Source organism: Sprattus sprattus, assembly GCF_963457725.1.
Source record: "Sprattus sprattus genome assembly, chromosome: 1".
In the NCBI taxonomy this organism is placed as follows: Eukaryota; Metazoa; Chordata; class Actinopteri; order Clupeiformes; family Clupeidae; genus Sprattus; species Sprattus sprattus.
The window spans coordinates 41,891,936-41,914,103 of record NC_137920.1 but is presented as its reverse complement, the minus strand read 5'-3'; the positions used below and the strand labels follow the sequence as shown (position 1 = coordinate 41,914,103).

At 48.0% G+C, this 22,168-nt stretch overlaps 1 protein-coding gene across 1 annotated transcript in view; it reads left to right on the top strand.

Moving 5' to 3' along the window:
* The window catches only part of pkd1a (polycystic kidney disease 1a), a gene marked incomplete at its 5' end in the record, with an annotated part of 77,806 nt that overhangs the window by 44,031 nt on the left and 11,607 nt on the right, over positions 1 to 22,168 (top strand). Inside the window, 19 exons of the mRNA XM_080844363.1 lie at positions 1,412 to 2,152; positions 3,821 to 3,983; positions 4,417 to 4,678; positions 4,843 to 5,038; positions 5,889 to 6,059; positions 6,451 to 6,594; positions 9,113 to 9,323; positions 9,735 to 9,861; positions 11,932 to 12,048; positions 12,201 to 12,250; positions 12,745 to 12,923; positions 14,785 to 14,890; positions 15,637 to 15,752; positions 16,084 to 16,286; positions 17,312 to 17,506; positions 18,242 to 18,381; positions 20,150 to 20,280; positions 21,047 to 21,179; positions 21,491 to 21,616. Coding sequence (XP_080700489.1) covers positions 1,412 to 2,152; positions 3,821 to 3,983; positions 4,417 to 4,678; positions 4,843 to 5,038; positions 5,889 to 6,059; positions 6,451 to 6,594; positions 9,113 to 9,323; positions 9,735 to 9,861; positions 11,932 to 12,048; positions 12,201 to 12,250; positions 12,745 to 12,923; positions 14,785 to 14,890; positions 15,637 to 15,752; positions 16,084 to 16,286; positions 17,312 to 17,506; positions 18,242 to 18,381; positions 20,150 to 20,280; positions 21,047 to 21,179; positions 21,491 to 21,616 — 3,511 coding nt within the window. The remainder of the gene's footprint in view (positions 1 to 1,411; positions 2,153 to 3,820; positions 3,984 to 4,416; positions 4,679 to 4,842; positions 5,039 to 5,888; positions 6,060 to 6,450; positions 6,595 to 9,112; positions 9,324 to 9,734; positions 9,862 to 11,931; positions 12,049 to 12,200; positions 12,251 to 12,744; positions 12,924 to 14,784; positions 14,891 to 15,636; positions 15,753 to 16,083; positions 16,287 to 17,311; positions 17,507 to 18,241; positions 18,382 to 20,149; positions 20,281 to 21,046; positions 21,180 to 21,490; positions 21,617 to 22,168) is intronic.

Here is a 22,168-nt window from a genome sequence, read left to right as displayed (position 1 = left end):
ACACACAAACACACACTCACAACATCCTCAACATCATGGGTGAGTTTGGATTCGTCCCTGCACACACACGCACCCACACACAGGAACACACACACACACACACACACACACACACAAACACACACTCACAACATCCTCAACATCATGGGTGAGTTTGGATTCTTCCCTGCACACACACACACAGACACACACCCAGGAACACACACACACACACAAACACACACTCACAACATCCTTAACATCATGGGTGAGATTGGATTTGTCCCTGCACACACACACACACAAACACACACTCACAACATCCTCAAAATCATGGGTGAATTTGTATTCGTCTCCCCCCCCCCACACACACACACACACACACACACTTACAACATCCTCAACATCATTTGGTGAGTTTGTATTCGTCTCCACGCACATACACACACACACACACACACACACACACACACACACACATAGGAACATCCTCAACATCATGGGTGAGTTTGTATTCGTCCCCACACACACACACACACACACACACACACACACAGGAACACTCACACACACACACATCCTCATCATCATGGGTGAGTTTGTATTCGTCCTCACACACACACACACACACACACACACACACACACACAGGAACACTCACACACACACACATCCTCATCATCATGGGTGAGTTTGTATTCGTCCCCACACACACACACACACACACACACACACACACACAGGAACACTCACACACACACACATCCTCATCATCATGGGTGAGTTTGTATTCGTCCCCACACACAGACAGGAACACTCACACACACTTGCAGTAAACAGTAAACAGCCTGGGGACAGCTCATCTCCATTTTAATACTGAATTGTGGTGGAAGCCAATGCAAATAAGGCAGGCTTATCAAACCGGCCCACAACCTGACAAATGGGCCTTTCACTGCTTCGGTCTCTGCCTTTATGAAGTGTTGGGTCGGTTTCAAAGGTTCCAAATGCAGGGAACATGCTAAGAATGTATTAGTCTTAGTCTTAGTCTTACTCTAGGAGACAATCATGGACGAATAAGACTGACATTTCACATTAAGACCTCAGTTGGTTTGTTGGTGAGGATTTTCTCTAAAATTGGAAAGGGAATGTGAAATGTCAGATAATAAATATTTCAGTCCTTGTGTTGTAACGACTCGTCTCAGTTGCTCATTTATTTAACAGCCAAACTCACCTGCCGATAAAGAATAAAAGTCCAGAAAGACACAAACTGAATATATATCACTTTGAATCTTTAGCATCCCCGTGTGCGTGATTGGTGGTCATTTGCAACTTTTGTCTGGATGTTCTCACAGACTCCATTTTCAACTCTCCATGTGTGTCTCATGTCTCTCTCTCTCTCTCTCTCTCTCTCTTTCATCCTGTCTTACTGCAGGGGACCTCATCCACCAGGTCAGCCAAGCGGCAGCAGCAGGGATGGCTCTGGACGTGGAGGACCGCGGTGGGTCTCTCCTGTCCCTGACGTCGGCGCCCATGCAGGAGGACCAGCACCCCCTGCGCGTGGCGGCCAAGGCGTACACGCTGTCCTCCGAGCTCATGCGCATCCTGATGCACTCCCGCGTGCTCAACGAGGAGCCCCTCATCCTCCGCGGCGTTGACATCGCAGCCGCCGGCAAACGCGCCGACCCGCAGAGCCTGCTGTGCTACGGCACCAGCGACCCCAGCCCCGAGTGCCGGCGCTTCTCCATCCCCCGCACCTTCAACACCAGCCTGAGCCGGGCCGCGGCCAGCAGGGACTCCAGCGGCGTGGGGTTTGGAGCCGGGGCCAGGGCCTCGCCCGGCGTGGTGCAGCTGCTCTTCCAGGTGGAGCCCAACCCGTTCCCCTTCAACTACGTGGCCAACTATACCGTCTCCACCGAGGTGGCGTCCATGGAGTTCTGCACGGAGAACGGCACTCAGATCCCCATCTCCAACCTGGACGAGAGCCAGGCCATCACGGTGGCAGTCAAAAATGGCAGCACAGCAGGGCTGGATGGGACGGCGTCGGAGGAGAGGCTGCGACCTGCAGGGAGTTTTAACGTGAGCCGGTGCAGCCATGTGTTGGTGAGGGTGGATGCTGGGAACACCAACCGGCAGGCGGGCCTCTTCATCCAGCTCAACTTCACCATACTGGAAGGTGAGGAAGAGCCACACAGCACCGCACACACAGCACCGCACACACAGCACCGCACACAGGGGCGGCCCTAGCACATTTGGCGCTCTAGGCGAGCTTCACTCCTGGCGCCCCCCCCCCCCCCACAAAACACAACAACGATCGCAGCAAATAGACTGTGTTACCGTCACACACCTGTATAAACTCAGTCCCAACACAGAACAACGACATGCAATAAGAACAGTAAGGAACAGGTACATCGTTAGTGCATTATCACACATAGAAAAGTATATGCGCCCGCCGCACGGCATTATGGGGCGACTATGCCGGCATGTTACAGTCAGTATGTATTATCATTATTTGTTAAATTTAGCTTTGTGGCAAAATGTATTTCCTCGCTTCAATGTCGTTAAAAGAATACGTTACTTTGCGCATAGGAATATGTGATATTGTTGGAAGAAGTTTGATTTGTAATTAGTTGCAACCTAAGGACCTGTCGAGGACCTGTCGAGCGGCTGTTCCCATAAATCCATGTGTGTTCGTCATTCACAATAATGTTTGACAACCCCCTGAAGAAGTTGTATTAATGTTTTCCCACGTGTTGTCTATCTGCTCATTATACACTATTTCCAAAATCAGTTTGATCTCTGAAATACTGTGTTCATTAGTGTTTTCATGATAACATATTGTACCAACCCTTAGTGTGTATTGTACATCATAAGTAGGCTATCCTACACGTCCCTGCACCTTGCGGGGTTGCACTATCATTCATTTCACCTGTCTATCCGACGGTAAAGCGGTATAACGATGAATTCTGTGATCCGAGTCGTCTTATCATGCAAGCCGTTGGGTTTAAGCCTCTTCAGAGGATACTCACACATTCGCATCAAATGTCTCGCTATGCTAGCATGATAATAATACCAATGACGAACATAGCCCTCTGTTTTCGAGTTTTGGCTCATTTTACCCTAATGTTAGATTCATTTTTATATGTCAAAATATTGGTTAGAGAAGATATAGAAGGAGCGCCAACTTATGCGTCCGGGAAAAAAAAAATTGTGTTTTTTTTCGGGCGCATTATTTGGCGCTCCCCCTCTAGATGGCGCTCTAGGCAGCCGCCTAACCCGCCTGTAGGAAAGGCCGCCCCTGACCGCACACACTCTCCATAGAGACTCTCTGTCCTGTTCATACGGTGATTAGGTCTCCAAATCGAACCTGTTGCAGGTGTAAACAGTCATTGCATTTCAATGTCTACTTATTTGCTGCAGCCACTGATTATCCACTGGCAAGGTGCTCTACGCTGACTGCCCTGGGGCAACGTGACCCTGGACACTTCCCAAAACATTTTCACTGTGCTAGTGAAACGTCTTCGACTCGATACATTGTGCAAAACAGATATTATTTTTCAAATTTCATAAGGCATTTCGTTCAGAGTTCATAATGCATGCACCAAGAAAATAAAAACAAACAAAAAAAGAAAAACAGCCTGGAAAAGTTGAACAAGGCAACTAGAAGAGGCTAATAGCTGGTGTGTGTTGTAATGGAATGGGATGCTGTATCTCACCAGTTTTTCTCAGTCTGAGAGCAGCATTTAAAACAAATACCTTTATAAGGATCTGCTGGTGAGTGTATAGATTTAAAGGCAATTTCATAGTTTGCCTAACTGAACTCCTGTGCTGCCCAACATGACAGAGGACTCTGAGGAGCGTGAAGCTGACCCGGCCATCGTGGCGTACCTGAACAGCTCTCATTGGCCCAACGAGTACAACTGCAGTGCCAAGAAAAGCATCCGCCTTAGCATGACCCAGGGCCAGGAGCTGGACCACAGGCCGTACACCTTCTTCCTCTCGCCACAGTAAGCATGTCTAGAAACATGTCTGAATATGACATCACCTGGTCAAGTCTGTGTTCATTATACTACACCTTCTTCCTCTCACCACAGTAAGCATGTCTGATAACATGTCTGAATATGACATCACCTGGTCAAGTCTGTGTTCATTATAATACACCTTCTTCCTCTCACCACAGTAAGCATGTCTAGAAACATGTCTGAATATGACATCACCTGGTCAAGTCTGTGTGGGATAGCAGTATAACTATTCTTATTTAGATAGTGGAGAGTAGTATGCTATGTTTACACTCCTGCATTTGTGTTATGCGATAGTACAAAAATCTTCACAAAGGTGCTGTTATTAATAGTTGCCTGACTCGAGGCAAACATGATTTATTAAGGTGATCAAAAGGGAATCAGTCTTCTTCGAAATATTCAGCTCTTTCCTTTTGCACAGGTCCCATGACACCACGCTGGTGTACTACATCAACGTGACGACGGGCTGCGGGGCTCACTCCCCGAGTCTGATCCGCCTGGAGGTGGGCGTCTTCTTCTCGCTGTGCCAGTACTTCAGCGAGAGTGCCAAGCTGTGGCGCACCGATGGCATGGTGCCCCTGGCCGAGACCAACGCCAGCCGGGCCGTCTGCAGCACCAGGCACCTCACCGCGTTCGCCGCCAGCCTCTTCGTGCCCCTCAACGCGGTGGAGTTCATCCCCCCTGTAAGAGCCACACGGAGCCAGCCACTCCACACACACACACATCTTTACACCTGCTGCTTTGGCTCTTTGGCTGTCTGGCTCTTTGGCTCTTTGGCTCTTTGGCTCTTTGGCGGTCTCCATCCAAACCCACTAGCCCTAACATGCGGTGTGTTGGTGCCGTTCAGCAGAAGGCGTCCGGCGGCGGTCTGGTGGTGCTGCTGAGCTGTGTGATGGGGCTGCTCTGCTACGCCGTGGCCGCGGCCCTCCTGCACAAGCTGGACCAGCTGGAGCTGCGACGCGCCGCTGTGGTGCCCTTCTGCGGGAAGGATGGCCTCTTCAAGTACGAGGTGCAGGTGAAGACGGGATGGAGCCGCGCTGGAGGTGAGTCGGGGGGGGGGGAGGGGGTGAGGGGAGAGTGCCTCAGGTGAGCTCAGAGGGGGGGAGAGAGCGACTCAGGTGAGTCAGAGGGGGGGGAGAGAGAGCGCCTCAGGTGAGGTCAGAGGGGGGAGAGAGAGCGTCTCAGGTGAGGTTAGAGGGGGGAGAGAGAGCGCCTCAGGTGAGTCAGAGGGGGGAGAGAGAGCGCCTCAGGTGAGTCAGAGGGGGGGAGAGAGAGCGTCTAAGGTGAGGACAGAGGGGGGGGGAGAGAGAGCGTCTCATGTGAGGTCAGAGGGGGGAGAGAGAGCGCCTCAGGTGAGGTCAGAGGGGGGGAGAGAGAGCGTCTCAGGTGAGGTCAGAGGGGGGGGGAGAGAGAGCGTCTCATGTGAGGTCGGGGGGGGGGGAGAGAGAGCGTCTCATGTGAGGTCGGGGGGGGGGGGGGAGAGCCTCAGGTGAGGTCAGAGGGGGGGAAGGGAGCCAGCGACTCGTCACGCGCGCAGATACAAGGAGGTTGTGAGCTAGCCCTCTGCTGAGCTCTTTAGTGAGATAAGCATTGATTAGTTCTGTGGCAACTTCAACATTAAGGAGACAATGTGGTAGAGTGGAAAATGAACAGTGACCTGGCCTGTAATTACTGGACTTGCTTGACTGCTCAAGGGGAGCTGGACTGAATAATAAGCAGTTTAAAGAACCATACATTTGCCACAGCCAAACAAGAAATAGTTGATAAGCCGTTACATAATATTGAAGTTCAAATAAAGGTCACATTGACTTCTGCTTAAGACACCCAATTTGCCTCAGGTTCTGGAGATTGGCCTACATGCTCTTTAAACTTCTTGTTGGTTCATGTGTCCAGGCACCACTGCCCATGTTGGCATCAACCTGTTTGGCAGAGAGAGCCGCAGTGGGCACCGTCACCTGGACAGCAGCGGAGCGTTCGCACGGAACAGCCTGGACATCTTCCACATCGCCACCGACGCCAGCCTGGGCAGCGTGCTGAAGATCCGAGTCTGGCATGACAACAAAGGTAAGAGGAGATGGATGATACCCTAACCCTGGGCGTGTTCAAATCCCTCTGGCTGCTCTGAATCCCTCAGCTCTTTTATCTGGTGTTTCGTTCAGTCTCACACACTCATACACACACACACATAGACACACTCATACACACTCATACACACACACACACACACACACACACACACACACACACACACACACACACACACACACACATAGACACACTCATGCACACGCACGTAGACACACTCATACATACACACACACACACAGACACACTCATACACGCACACACACACACAGCCCTAGATATACGTATAATGAATAGTGGGTATCAGTCAATCTCTTTCAAGTGATGTCGTAGTTACCTTTCCCTCTTGTCTTGTTCCCTTTTGTCCCAGGACTCAGCCCTGCTTGGCTGCTGCAGTATGTTTTAGTCAAGGACTTGCAGACAGGCAACACATACTTCTTCTTGGTGGAGGAATGGCTATCCGTGGACAACGAGAAGACCGACGGGCGAGTGGAGATCGAAGTCGAGGCCGCCGGTAAGAGTTCCTCATCCTGGCCCCTCCCCTCCCCCAGCGTGGTAGCAGCCCGGCTCTTGCTCTGCTTTGTGTTAGCTCACCGTAATGACATTTAACCGACCGGCAAAACACAGGGAACTGATTGCCGCGTTCACCCTGCCTGATATGCACATCCCCATTCATGTTTGGCACTCTCTTGCTTTCTGGACTAAATTGCCCAAATGGCTAAAATGGCAATAAAGGCATTTTAAATGGCCCCAGCAGGCAATCAGTTGGATAATTCAACTGCTATGTGTGGCGCCATGTGCGGCTTAGTGTCCAGTCATACGCATATACACAGGCCTGCCATTACATCATTTGGGCTATTCAAACTTGGGCACAGCCACATTTAGTTTAGTGATTGTAAACAGATGCTCTAAAAAAACAAGTAGGAATAAAAATATCGGCCCTGTGTATGGAGACCTGCAGTGTAAACAGTGAGGCGTGAGAGTGACCATGGCTGTCTTTGATCAGTAACCATGGCTGTGAGAGTAACCATGGCTGAGAGAGTAACCATGGTAAACATGACTGTGAGAGTAACCATGGCTGTGTGTGAGAGTAACCATGGCTGTGAGGGTAACCATAGTAACCATGACTGTGAGAGTAACCATGGCTGTGAGAGTAACCATAGTAACCATGGCTGTGAGAGTAACCATGGCTGTGAGAGTGTCCATGGCTGTGTCTGATCAGTAACCATGGTTGTGAGAGTAACCCTGACTATGAGAGTAACCATGGCTGTGAGAGTAACCATGGCTGAGAGAGTAACAATGGCTGTGAGAGTAACCATAGTAACCATGGCTGTGAGAGTAACCATGGCTGTGATAGTGTCCATGGCTGTGTCTGATCAGTAACCATGGCTGTGAGAGTAACCCTGACTGTGAGAGTAACCTGACTGTGAAAGTAACCATGGCTGAGAGAGTAACCATGGCTGTTAGAGTGTCCATGGCTGTGGGTGAGAGTAACCATGTCTGACCAGTAACCATGGCTGTCTGTGAGAGTAACCATGGCTGTGTGTGAGAGTAACCATGGCTGTGAGAGTAACCATGTCTGTGAGAGTAACCATGTCTATGAGAGTATCCATGGCTGTGAGAGTAACCATGTCTGTGAGAGTGTCCATGGCTGTGAGATTAACCATGGTAAAATGGCTGAGAGTGTCCATGGCTGTGAGAGTAACCATGGTAACCATGTCTGTGAAAGTAACCATGGCTGTGAAAGTAACCATGGCTGTGAGAGTGTCCATGGCTGTGTGAGTAACCATGGTAACCATGTATGTGACAGTAACCATGGCTGTGAGAGTGTCCATTGCTGTGTGTGAGAGTAACCATGGTAACCATGGCTGTGAGAGTAACCATGTCTGACCAGTGTCCATGGCTGCGAGAGTAACCATGACTGTGAGAGTAACCATGGTAACCATGGCTGTGAGAGTAACCATGGCTGGCTGTGAGAGTAACCATGTCTGTGAGAGTGTCCATGGCTGTGAGATTAACCATGGTAAAATGGCTGTGAGAGTGTCCATGGCTGTGAGAGTAACCATGGTAACCATGTCTGTGAGAGTAACCATGGCTGTGAGAGTAACCATGGCTGTGAGAGTGTCCATGGCTGTGTGTGAAAGTAACCATGTCTGTGAGAGTAACCATGGTAACAATGGCTGCAAGAGTAACCATGACTGTGAGAGTAACCATGGTAACCATGGCTGTGAGAGTAACCATGGCTGGCTGTGAGAGTAACCATGGCTGTTAGAGTGTCCATGGCTGTGAGAGTAACCATGGTAACCATGGCTGTGAGAGTATCCATGACTGTGAGAGTAACCATGTCTGTGAGAGTGTCCATGGCTGTGAGATTAACCATGGTAAAATGGCTGAGAGTGTCCATGGCTGTGAGAGTAACCATGGTAACCATGTCTGTGAGAGTAACCATGGCTGTGAAAGTAACCATGGCTGTGAGAGTGTCCATGGCTGTGTGAGTAACCATGGTAACCATTTATGTGACAGTAACCATGGCTGTGAGAGTGTCCATTGCTGTGTGTGAGAGTAACCATGGTAACCATGGCTGTGAGAGTAACCATGTCTGACCAGTGTCCATGGCTGCGAGAGTAACCATGACTGTGAGAGTAACCATGGTAACCATGGCTGTGAGAGTAACCATGGCTGGCTGTGAGAGTAACCATGTCTGTGAGAGTGTCCATGGCTGTGAGATTAACCATGGTAAAATGGCTGTGAGAGTGTCCATGGCTGTGAGAGTAACCATGGTAACCATGTCTGGGAAAGAAACCATGGCTGGCTGTGAGAGTAACCATGGCTGTGAGAGTGTCCATGGCTGTGAGAGTAACCATGGTAACCATGGCTGTGAGAGTATCCATGACTGTGAGAGTGTCCATGGCTGTGTGTGAGAGTAACCATGACTGTGAGAGTAACCATGGTAACCATGGCTGTGAGAGTAACCATGACTGTGAGAGTGTCCATGGCTGTGTATGAGAGTAACCACCGTTGCCCTTCTGCAGAGGAGATGCATCTCCAGCGCTGGCCCCGCCTGCTGACCTGGGAACTGCAGAGGGCGCTGTGTGAGAGCCACGTGTGGGTGTCGCTGTGGGAGCGCCCGCGCCGCAGTCCCTTCAGTGGCCTCCAGAGGGCCACGTGTGGCGCCTTGCTCCTCAGTCTCCTGCTGCTGGCCAACGCTGTGTGGTACACCACCGTAGCCCACCGCCACAACAGGTACAGAGGACAAGCTTGTCTACACCACACCACAAACCTCTTATTATGCAGTTATTACCATCAGTATTCTTTATTGGTGCATAGAAGACTAAGTGATTTCTCAAGAGAAGGATCACCACTTATATGTCATAGCATGTTATAACAGGCATATTGATATTACATATTGTTGCAAATACTTTTACAGCTGTGTGTGTGTGCATACATCCTACATCCTACACTGTACATAGCTGAATTGTATTGTTTGTTTGTATTGTATCATATTGTCTGTACATATTGTTTGTAATTATTGTAAATATGAGAGAGCTGCAAGATACCAGAACCAGAAATTATTAAAGTATTTATTTATTTATCTATCTATCTATCTATCTATCTATCTATCTATCTATCTATCTATCTATCTATCTATTGCAGCTCCACGGCTGTGGCTAACCTGGTGTCTTTGAATGCGGAGACCCTGGCTGTTGGACTGGTCTGCTGTCTGGTGGTCTACCCTCTATACCTGTTAGTCTTCTGTCTGTTCAGGATGAGCCGGAGCAAGGTGAGGCACTCACACACACACTAGAGATGCGCGGATGGGCTATTATTTCATCCGCAACCGCATCACAAAACGCATGATCCGTCCGCCATCCATCCGCACCAATTTTTTTTGACCAATTTTCAAAACCGCACCCGTCCGCAATCCGCCTGTTGTTTTTAGGTATAGACGCTGCTGACGCGAGGCTAGAAAGTTCTTGCCTTTTCTTGAAAGGGGACTGATCCAATGCCGCAAAGATATTTAAAGGATAAAGTCCCTAGTATGATAGCTTATTGGCTATGTTTTAGCCTATCCCCAGAATATTATCAGTGAAGTGACATCTGTCTCCGATCGATGCACAGGAAGAAAAATAAATAAATAGCCAAGCACATCGGCAAACCTGACCTTACCATAGGCTAGTAGGCCTACAATTTTTTTATCATTGTAATAAAACACAATTTGGTACACCATTATAATATGGTAATATAGCATACTGTTTTTTTTTGCAAAATGAAAGAAAGCCTATTAAGAAAACGCCGACTCGAGCCTATTAATTCCGAAATTTCACCGCTTTGTAGGCTATATACTGTAACAACCCCAACACTCGCCTGCTTGCCTTGCAAATCAAAGTTTTCCGACTATTTTTCTTACCTTCTTTCTTAGCTGTTGATGTTACTGAGCTAGAAGTTTAACTTGTTCTGAACATCTCGCGCTGCTAATGCCCAATGTCACTTCTGAGTCAAATCATTCCATCATCTCTTTGAAATTCCTTATTCCACGAGTGGTAGGCTACAATGACTGGCTGTTTTAAAATATAACTAATAGCCTAACGAAACAAAAATAACCCAGGCAGTTTCATCTACGAGACGTTAAGGCTTCTTCCAATACTGACAGCTGACTCATAGCTTGCAGGTTTGCGGCGCTGCAAGGAGACGCGGCATGGGATGGATCGTCACTTAATTTAAACTTTTTGCTTCCGTTAGTGTGTATGTGTGTGTGATAGAGACAGAGAGGACTCAGTGAAACATCGGAAAACACCAATTCCGCGACAGATGAACCTTAATTGATAGCCTCTATCAGACAATGCCTATTTTATGAGTCAAAAGAAACAACAGGCAGAAAAAAATATTAAACAAAATAAATAAATATCCTACTGCATTAGGCCTAGCCTTTAGCTGTAAACAGTTCAAATAAAAAATAAAAACGGCATATAGGATATTGTGTCTCGTAAGCCTTAAGCTATCAATCACCCCAACAATGAAATATGCCATTACAGTCGCAACAAACTTCTTGGCATTGTGGTGCGCCCAAAACGCAAGCTATAAACGTAGCCATCCTAATTTTACCAAAATATAGGCCTACCTCTGCTGATATGCCTAACCTTCGTTCTATTTAGAATTTGTCTAAGCACTATGCAGGAATAAAATAGCATCTACAGTGTCAGGATTCAGGCGAAAGCGCCTGGCTTCTATAACGCGCCCTGCTGCACTGAAGGAGCGCTCACTCGCAGCGCTTGTTGCTGGAACGCGTAGAATTCGTTTTGCAAGGTGCTGTAGTCGTGGGAACGACTGGCCTTGTTTCTCCCAAAAGGAAAGTAGATTTTCCTCTGCTGATCCCGCGTCTATATGGAAGTTTGTAGAGGAATGAATTTCGTTGGTTAAACCGCCACCCGCCCAAATTGAATTAAAATATTATTTTTTGTCACGTCGTCCGCCCGATCTGCGGTTTAACCGCGGAGTCCGCGGCTGCGACCGCCAACCGCGCATCTCTAACACACACACACACACACACACACACACACACTCACACACACACACACACACACACACACACACACACACACACACACACACACACACACACACACACACACACACACACACACACACACACTCACACACTCACACACAAACACTGCTCAGCTCACTCTTCTCATTTCTCTTCACAAGTGCAACCTTTTTTATTGATGTTGTTCTATTTCTCTCCCTGGTGGAACTGGAAGTGTGGGTTTACAAAACTGTATTTATTGTTTTCTCAGTGACTTTGTGCAGAGTGAATAAGTTCATGTTGAATGTGTCCTTCTGTGTCTATCAGGTGCTAGTGGAGCAGTTGCCACCACAAGTTGATCAGGAGTCTCTAGAGATCGATGACTACCTGGATAACTCAATGACTGGAAGCTCCTTCCTCATATTTAATGGAATGTCTGAAGAGGTAACAGACATATGGTCTTATTATTATTATTATAATAATAATTATTATTGTTATTGTAATAATTATTATTATTATTACAAAAAGTTGTATTTCTATATTTGACTTTGTCTTCCTGTCTGTCATAGTTTTCACAATTCTCTCATTGCCCCTAGACATGTTCAGAGGAGACAAACATCGACTTGCCCACTCCCTCGACCCAAAGGTAAGCGTTGTCATGGGGACGGCTACGGTAATTGACACACTCATTTGTCATGTGTAAGTGGGAGAGTGGGAGCTTTAGAAAAATACCTGCTGTTAAAGTCTCCCCGTGGATTAGATCCTTAAATAAACTGCACAGCCTTTGATGTGAGACATTTGTGATTGATGGGCAAGGCACAAGTGTTTGTGTGTGTGTGAGTGTGTGTGTGTGTGTGTGTGTGTGTGTGTGTGTGTGTGTGTGTGTGTGTGTGTGTGTGTGTGTGTGTGTGTGTTTCGTTAGGGCACACATCTGCCTTCAAAGCATATGCAAATATGCCTGCTCAGTATTTCAGCAACACTTTCTCCTGCTGAGCCTAAACCCCCCCTTCAACCATACTTTTTAAATGTACCTGATATTCTGGTGTTGTCAGCAAGTACTTTTTACCAACACACAATGAGTGTGATTGTGTTTACTCAAAGTGGGTGCAAACGTTTGACCGAAGCCCCCCCCCTTTGTAGTCTCCAGAGGTGGAGTGATTGCCCAGACGTGATGAGTGAGTCCTCTGTGATGGCGTGTGCTGGGCTACCCCCCAGACTGAAGCGTGGCCAAGGCAGTCGGCACCTGGGAGTCGATATAACCTTTAACCCCGACGATGAGGAGGCAGCAGGCGGCCTGCCGCAGTACTTCAGTTCCTCAGGTAGGATCCTACCCTAGGTGTTACGCTGCTGTGTGCTGGCGTCAGTATTTCAGATAGGATCCTGCTCCATCTGTTACGCTGCTGTGTGCTAGCATAAGTACTTCAGATAGGATCCTGCTCCATCTGTTACGCTGCTGTGTGCTAGCATAAGTACTTCAGATAGGATCCTGCTCCATCTGTTACGCTCCTGTGTGCTAGCATAAGTATTTCAGATAGGATCCTGCTCCATCTGTTACGCTGCTGTGTGCTAGCATAAGTACTTCAGATAGGATCCTGCTCCATCTGTTACGCTGCTGTGTGCTAGCATAAGTACTTCAGATAGGATCCTGCTCCATCTGTTACGCTGCTGTGTGCTAGCATAAGTACTTCAGATAGGATCCTGCTCCATCTGTTACGCTGCTGTGTGCTAGCATAAGTACTTCAGATAGGATCCTGCTCCATCTGTTACGCTGCTGTGTGCTAGCATAAGTACTTCAGATAGGATCCTGCTCCATCTGTTACGCTGCTGTGTGCTAGCATAAGTACTTCAGATAGGATCCTGCTCCATCTGTTACGCTGCTGTGTGCTAGCATAAGTACTTCAGATAGGATCCTGCTCCATCTGTTACGCTGCTGTGTGCTAGCATAAGTACTTCAGATAGGATCCTGCTCCATCTGTTACGCTGCTGTGTGCTAGCATAAGTACTTCAGATAGGATCCTGCTCCATCTGTTACGCTCCTGTGTGCTAGCATAAGTACTTCAGATAGGATCCTGCTCCATCTGTTACGCTGCTGTGTGCTAGCATAAGTACTTCAGATAGGATCCTGCTCCATCTGTTACGCTGCTGTGTGCTAGCATAAGTACTTCAGATAGGATCCTGCTCCATCTGTTACGCTCCTGTGTGCTAGCATAAGTACTTCAGATAGGATCCTGCTCCATCTGTTACGCTCCTGTGTGCTAGCATAAGTACTTCAGATAGGATCCTGCTCCATCTGTTACGCTCCTGTGTGCTAGCATAAGTACTTCAGATAGGATCCTGCTCCATCTGTTACGCTGCTGTGTGCTAGCATAAGTACTTCAGATAGGATCCTGCTCCATCTGTTACGCTCCTGTGTGCTAGCATAAGTACTTCAGATAGGATCCTGCTCCATCTGTTACGCTCCTGTGTGCTAGCATAAGTACTTCAGATAGGATCCTGCTCCATCTGTTACGCTGCTGTGTGCTGGCGTCAGTATTTCAGTTCCTCAGGTAGGATCCTGCCCTGTGTGTTAGCTGCTGTGTGCTAGCATCGGTACTTCAGTTCCTCAGATAGGATCCGGCTCCCTCTGTTACGCTGCTGTGCGCTAGCGTCTGCCTCAGACAGACACAGAATCGCAGAGTCATATCACAATTCACAATAAAATGGGTTTTTGTTTTTGCCTTTATCCAGTTGGTAAGTAATTAGGAAGAAAAAGTCAATCATTTGTGTGCAGGGATCCTATTTTATGCCCAATAAGCATTAATGATTTCCTCCAGTAGCTTATTTAAATGTTACCTGAAAAAGATAAGACCAATTTTTCATAATTTCATTGTCTATTACACTCTCTCTCTCACACACACACACACACACACACACACACACACACACACACACACACACACACACACGCGCGCACTCACTTACACAGACACACACAAACGCACTCACTTACACAGACACACACACACACACACACACAGACACATTTGCACAGACACACACACACACACACTTAAACAGACACATTTGCACAGACACACACACACTTACACAGACACATTTACACAGACACACACACACACAAGCTTACACAGACACACACTTACACACATTTGTAATTGCCCCGGTCTGCCCTCTGTCCAGATGAGGACCTAATCAAGCGTATCCTGGCAGATGGCAAGCTGCAGGTCTCTCAACTCTGTGCTCCTCAACAGCTCTTCACCCAGGAAGACAGCGACATGGCTGACCTGTGAGTGACCATTTCACCACCTCCTCTCCTCTCTCCTCTTCTGTCTCTCCTCCTCTCTCCTCTTCTGTCTCCTCTCTGCTCTCTCCTCTCTCCTCTTCTGTCTCTCCTCCTCTCTCCTCTCTTCTGTCTCTCCTCTCTTCTGTCTCTCCTCTCCTCTCTCCTCTCTTCTCCTTCTTCTCTCCTCTCTTCTGTCTCTCCTCTCTCCTCTCTTTTGTCTCTCCTCTGCTCCCCCTCTCTCCTCTCTCCTCTCTTCTCTCCCTCCTCTCTCCTATTTTGTCTCTCCTCTGCTCACCCTCTCTCCTCTTTCCTCTCTTCTCTCCTCTCCTCTCTCCTCTTCTGTGTCTCCTCTCTTCTCCTTCTCTCCTCTTCTGTCTCTCTCCTCTTCTCTTCTGTCTCTCCTCTCCTTTCTTCTGTCTCTCCTCTTCTCTTCTATCTCTCCTCTCTCCTCTTCTCTTCTGTCTCTCCTCTCTCCTCTTTTGTCTCTCCTCTGCTCCCTCTCTCTCCTCTCACCTCTGTGAAGTTCACTCAAACCCCTCTGTCCTGTCTCCTCACCCTTCATCTGATGAAAGTTTCTAAAATCTATGAATGTTTAGAGTTTGTCCCAGACGTACGTACTTAACTACTCTAGTGGACAAAAGAACCATGAAGGGAGAGGCTCAGTCCTCCTCAGGCAAGGGGCTGCTGTCCTCTCCAGAGTGGGACGAGGCCAGAGGGACATAATGGATCATCTGTGTTTGTTGTGACAGCTCCAGTATCTTTGGAGATAAGACAGAGGTGATCCTGCTGCAGAAACTCAACGAGCCACAGCCTCCAGGAGCAGTCAGGAGAGACCCGCCCAAAACTGCCTTCACCAACCACACAGGTCAAGAAGGCACACACGCACACACGCACGCACACACACACACACGCACGTGCGGGCGAACTGACATAAATACCCACCATCAGGAAAATGTCCTTTGTCCTTCCTATAGATGCATTGATATGATACAGGACACGCGCACACACACACACACACACACACACACACACACACACACACACACACACACACACACACACACACACACACACACACACACACACACACACACACACACACACACACACACACAGGAACACACACATACACATTTACACATACGACCATATACTCTCATGTTAACCTCTCCTTCTTCCTCTCTCTCTCTCCTCAGTGGTGACGGATGTGTGCAGGCCTCGGCGCTTCCCTCCCTGGGTGGGCCAGGCTGCGCTGTGGGGGAGCTGGCTGGGTCTGGCTCTCTCCAGCAGTCTGTCCATGTGGCTGGGCCACTACATGAGTGAGCAGGTGGCCCTCATGTGGCTCCTGTCCTGCATGGCCAGCTTTCTGTCCTCCTTCTGCGTGCTGGAGCCTCTCAAGGTAAACACACCATGCATGCACGAACGCACACACATGCACGCACACACACACACAAACACACACACGCACACAAACACACACGAACACACACGCACACACACACACAAAAACACGCGCGCACGCACGCACACAGGCGTGCACACACATACACACACACACACACACACACGCCAAACGTCCAGAATTTCCCCACGGGATTAATAATATTAATCTATCTATCTATCTATATATCTATCTATCAAACGCACGCGCACACACACACACACACACACACACACACAAAACACACACACACAGACACACAAAACACACACACACAGACATTCACACAAAAGCATATGCATAAGCATAAACAGTCTCTTACACACACTATGGCATGGCTAGCATAGGCAAACTTCGTTGCGGGGGCGGGGTAGTGAATAGCATGCTCAAATCTGGTCACCCTACTTGACATTCATCATCTTTATTCTGCAAAGAAAGGTGTTAGTTAGCTGTCTAGTCCTAGCAAAAGCAGTACGAGAACTGCGTAGAGAAAGAGAGGGTGATGGGGCCAGACAACAACTTTTGTGTGTGTGTGTGTGCCCCATTCCCCCAGGAATTACTCACTGAAATTTTACCGTGAATTGTCATATCCAGTTTAGCACACTTATGCAGACATGTAAAAGCTCAAACAGTATACTAGTACAAAGACCAGAAAGCTTTCTAAGAGCACACATATATTATGCAGAACATTTACTGTTCTCTGAATGGATATGCAGCAGCTCTTATGGGTTTACAATCCTGCAATTCAAATGTATGCACCCATAGTCCCTAAAGCACTTTCTTAATTAAAATATCTCATTATGCAGCCATTGTCCCTGAGGACACAATCAAAAGTGATAAGCATTGTGTGTGTGTGTGTGTGTGTGTGTGTGTGTGTGTGTGTGTGTGTGTGTGTGTGTGTGTGTGTGTGTGTGTGTGTGTGTGTGTGTGTGTGTGTGTGTGTGTGTGTGTGTGTGTGTGTGTGTGTGTGTGTGTGTGTGTAGGTGCTGTGTGAGGGGCTGTACTTCGGCCTGGTGGTGCAGCGTGTGCGTGCGGAGGAGCAGGACGTGCTGGTGGAGTGGCCACGGGTGGAGCGAGTGACCCAGAGGATCCAGAGGGTCCGGCCGCCACAGGGCTTCGCTCTCTCACAGGCGCGTGATGAGGCCCGCAAGGTCCACCTGCTGCACAGAATGCTTAAGGTGAGAACACACTCACACGGGGGAAACACACACACACACACACATACTGTGAAACACACACACATATGGAAATACAGAGATATAGCCCCCCCCCCCCCCCCCCCCCCCCCCCCGCCCACATAATTGCATGCATGTAGATAAAATATGCATACGCTCACTCGTTTTCATCCACAGGTATTAAACCGAGAGCGGGATTCACATTTTGTTACATTTTCCGCCACATATTCACAGTGTGAGAAATTCATGAGCAGAATATTAACACAGAGTAACCCCATACACACACAGCACATACATATACAGTCCGCATACTAATTTTGTATTCAAAGGTTTTTTTTATTTAATAAGCTGTAGTTTATTGTCTCTTTATATAAACTCACAAAAGACTTCTAAAATGACATAATAAGCTTTGATAGCAGATGTTTCTCCTGTGAAAATTAAGAAATGATAGATTTTCCCTAGTCCTAAACGATACACATAATATCTGCCATGCCACAAACCTAGCTTCTCGACAGGCTAAGGCAAACCTTCCCAGTGGGTGAGGTGTTGTTGGGTAGTGAGTGTTGTGTGGTCTCTAACTCTGGGCTGTTTGTGTGTGTGTGTGTGTGTGTGTGAGTGTGTGTGTGTTTGTGTGTGTGTGTGTGTGTGTGTGAGTGTGTGTGTGTGTGTGTGTGTGTGTGTGTGTGTGTGTGTGTGTGTGTGTGTGTGTGTGTGTGTGTGTTGGTGTTGGCGCCTTAGGGGTTTGTGGTGTACATGCTGTTCCTGCTGGTGGTTCTGCTGCTCAACTACGCAGACTCCTCCACAGACACTCAGCGTCTGCAGCTGCGCAGCCAACTCCAGCAGCGTCTGCACTCATCAAACTTCAACAACATCAACAGGTAGCTGAACGCCACTGAATGATACAGGTTTAACCCTCACCCTAACCCTAACCCTAACCCTGCTCTCATCAGACTTCAACAACATCAACAGGTAGCTGAACGCCACTGAATGATACAGGTTCATTGTCATGAAAGGCATTTAATCATGAGCACACCCATTAATACACTTGTGCTCAATAAAATAGCTGACTGAGCAGATGTGCATTGTCTTTCTCTCTCAGATGTATCTCTTCTGGTCTTTCTCTCTCAGATGTATCTCTTCTGGTCTTTCTCTCTCAGATGTATCTCTCCTGGTCCTTTGTCCGGTCTCTCACCTCAACCCTAACCTCTTAACTGTCTTCTCTTCATAGTAGGGGTGTTCTGGGAAAAAAGCTAATGCAACTGTAAATCCTGTTGAAGAGTGTATCATGACACTGCATTCGTTAGAAATGTCTAATCCTGTGAAAGTTCAGTCTAAATACCCCATTAAAGCGTCGACTCCCTAGAGGAATGGAGGAGCGTTTCAGTTCTTTTTCTCTCTCTCTTCCCTGTGTTTGCAGGCAACTTGATATTCATTAGTGATATACCACATACAGTAGATACAAATCTGTGTGGTATCACAAAGATTATCAGATATGAAATGACCGTAACATTCTCATTAATGGAACATCACAGTTTCATGAGTCTCTGCCAACTAATCCCAAGTAAACAGGAAACAAGTTTTCATTAAAGTGGGAAAAGTCACATTATAAGGAAGATTTCGTCAAAATGGGCAAAATATTCCAGAAATGTGCACAGTGTAGGCTACCAGTTCTATATTATATTTAAGCAATATAGCACGAGTGGGAGTGGGGTAGGTAACTGGTAAGGGATAATCCCACGGGTGGTGTTCGGCCGTAGCCACCGAGGCCGCAGGCGGAGTGGCGTAGGCAACAACACCCGTGGGATTATCCCTTACCTACCCCACTCCCACTCGTGCTATATTGCTTTTAAAAAACAATTCTACAGTCAACAAATTAACATTTCAACACGAAGTTATTGATTAAAAATGGTTTATTTCGCCATTGTTTCTCCGCAACAAAAAATAGTTCCATTGTCAACGTCTTGGTTTGGAATTTTAAGAACTTTGAATTAACGGTTTCATCGCGGAGTGATTTATTATTAGCTGTGAAAAGTCCCGTAACTGTTGGTATGCTGACGAATAACCTATAGCATGGAACGTCTCTCGTCCAATCAGAAACAGCTAAATTACGCGATAGAACCCAATTGTTTTATAATATTCATTATATACATACGATAAATAGTAATGCTATTCACAGCCATTAATATTTTGGCTTTGTGCATAGCAGGAATGCATCAATGCATCCAATAGTAATTGTAGTATTACTGGAAGACTGCATTAAATCCTAGATCATGCACAAAGACACACAGAGTATCATGTGAGATGGAGATAACACGTCCTCACGTCTTGAACATCTTTTCTTGTATTATTAATTGTTTCTTGACTTCTCTGATTGCTCTCCATATCTTCTCTCTTCATCTGTACTGTACGCCCTTGGCATTTGGTCCTGTATTGTGTAAGTGATCCTAATCCCCTCTCTGGCAGTGTCTATGCTGTAGCCTTTCAGATGGGCCCATCAATCTTTTGTGCTTCTGCTGTCACCCTCAACGATGTCCCAGTGTTTACAAGTGGGTCGTTGAGAGACGGTGTTGTGTGCCCATCCCTTTCAAAGCGTTGTGTGCCCACTCTAAGGTGAATGACGTGCCATCTCTCCTGTCTTGCATGAAGCCGTGAGGACGTGTGGCCGTGGCTCGCCAACTCCTTGCTGCCACAGCTCCTGGATGGCTCCGCCCTGATGCGTGACACGGGCAGCGTGCTCCTGGGAACACCCCGCCTCCGGCAGCTCCGAGCTCCAGCAGGTGAGGAAAGAAGAGCGGGAGAGGAGGAGAGGAGAGGAGAGGAGAGGAGAGGAGAGGAGAGGGGAGGGGAGGGGAGGGGAGGGGAGGAGAGGAGAGGAGAGGGGAGGAGAGGGGAGGCGGGAGGAGAGGAGAGGAGAGGAGAGGAGAGGAGAGGCGGGAGGGGAGGAGAGGAGAGGTGGGAAGGGACAAGGAGTGGAGGCTGAGGAAGAAAGAAAGGAACATGAGAGGCAGAGGAGTGGAGGGAGAGGAGGATGAATTGAGGGAGGAAAGGAGAAAGGGAGAGGGGGAGTCGAGAAGAAGGAATTGAATGACTGGTGAGGAGGGGGGAAAGCAGCAGTGCTCTCCTTTCTGACAGGAAAGAACAATGCAGCCAAGTAGGACAGTGTCTGGGGTGTGTGTGTGTGGGGGGTTGACAATGTGTGAATCTGTAAGCAGACCTCTTAGACCTCTCAGCCGTCTAGCCTCATCTCTACCACTGAAGCCACGGAGTGAGAACTCAAAGATGGGGGGACTGACAGCTATGCAGAAGCACAATAGGAGGAGACAAGCAAGCTGTAGCCAAAGGTTGCCCAAGAGACGGAAGGCCTGGATGTCAACGTCAATGTCAGATCCTCAGTTCTGATACGGCAAAGAACAGAATTTATTGTGTACCCACCTTCGTATAAAATGGCCTGTCTAGGACATAAAGAGTTTAGAGTGAGTCAGATTGATGCAGAAAAACTAGAGCCCCTTTTCCTCAACACCACTGTGTTCCTCTTCCCATCAGCCTGTCCAACGGGAGGCTCTTTCCCAGGATCCTCTTGGTTTGGGTGTGGTGTGAGGGACCATGCGGTCGGCTGGACCGGCCTGGGCTCTAGACTCTCGCCCAACTGGACCCTGAGCTCTGCTGAGAGTGGCGGGTAAGCTGAGAGACGGGGCAGAACTCTGGTCATACCTCCTTCAACACAGCTATGTTTTGTCCTATGTCATCATTCTCTGTCGTGCTTTTGATGTTCACCTGCACCGTATTGACATTACACGGAATGTTCTCCTGATGTCATATGCTTTTGATGTTCACTTGCACAGTATTGATATTACACGGCACGTTCTCCTGATGATGTCATGCAGGGGTGGTGTCGACTCTGTTTTCTACTTTTCTTTTGTAGTCAATCCCTGCTGCTTTTGATCTCAGACTGTGTTTGTTTGTTTGTTTGTTTGTGCCTCTGTGCAGGGCGTGGCACTGGGGGCAGGCGAGGGTGTACGGCAGTGGTGGATTCGTGCAGGAGGTGACCACAAGCATGGATGTTTCCAAAGCCCTCATTCAACATCTCCAGACACATCAGTGGCTGGACCCACTGTGAGTGTTCGTTTGTTCGTTTGTGTGAAGGGAGGGAGGTATGAAGGAAATAATGAAACTTTTTCCAAAAGATGTCATAGAAGCAAGGAATTGTCTGTCTATAAGAAGTTGTTTCACAGTGCAGTGCTGTCAACAATTTGGGCACAACTTCAACGGAATGTGTAACATTATGGTATAAAACGATGGTTATGTATATAACCACGGTTCTATGAGTTCCGGATGACCGCCAGAGGCGGTGCTTACAGCACATGGATGTTATCACACGGTACGTGCAGGTCGAGACTTAATAACAACAAAGTCAAAACGTGACTTGACCTGGGTGACGACCTCTCCCCCTGATCTGCTGCAAACACAGACAGGCCGAGAGGCTGATTAACAAAGCCGGAAGAGAGGGTCTTCGGCAGGAAAAAGGGGTTAGGCCACAGAGTGACTCCACTGTCGCCGGGGTGCCACTGCAGGCAGTCCCCACTAACCGACAGCGCGTGCAATTCCCCAACGCGCTTGACAGATGTAATAGCCAGAAGGAACGCCGTCTTCATGGAGAGCTATGCA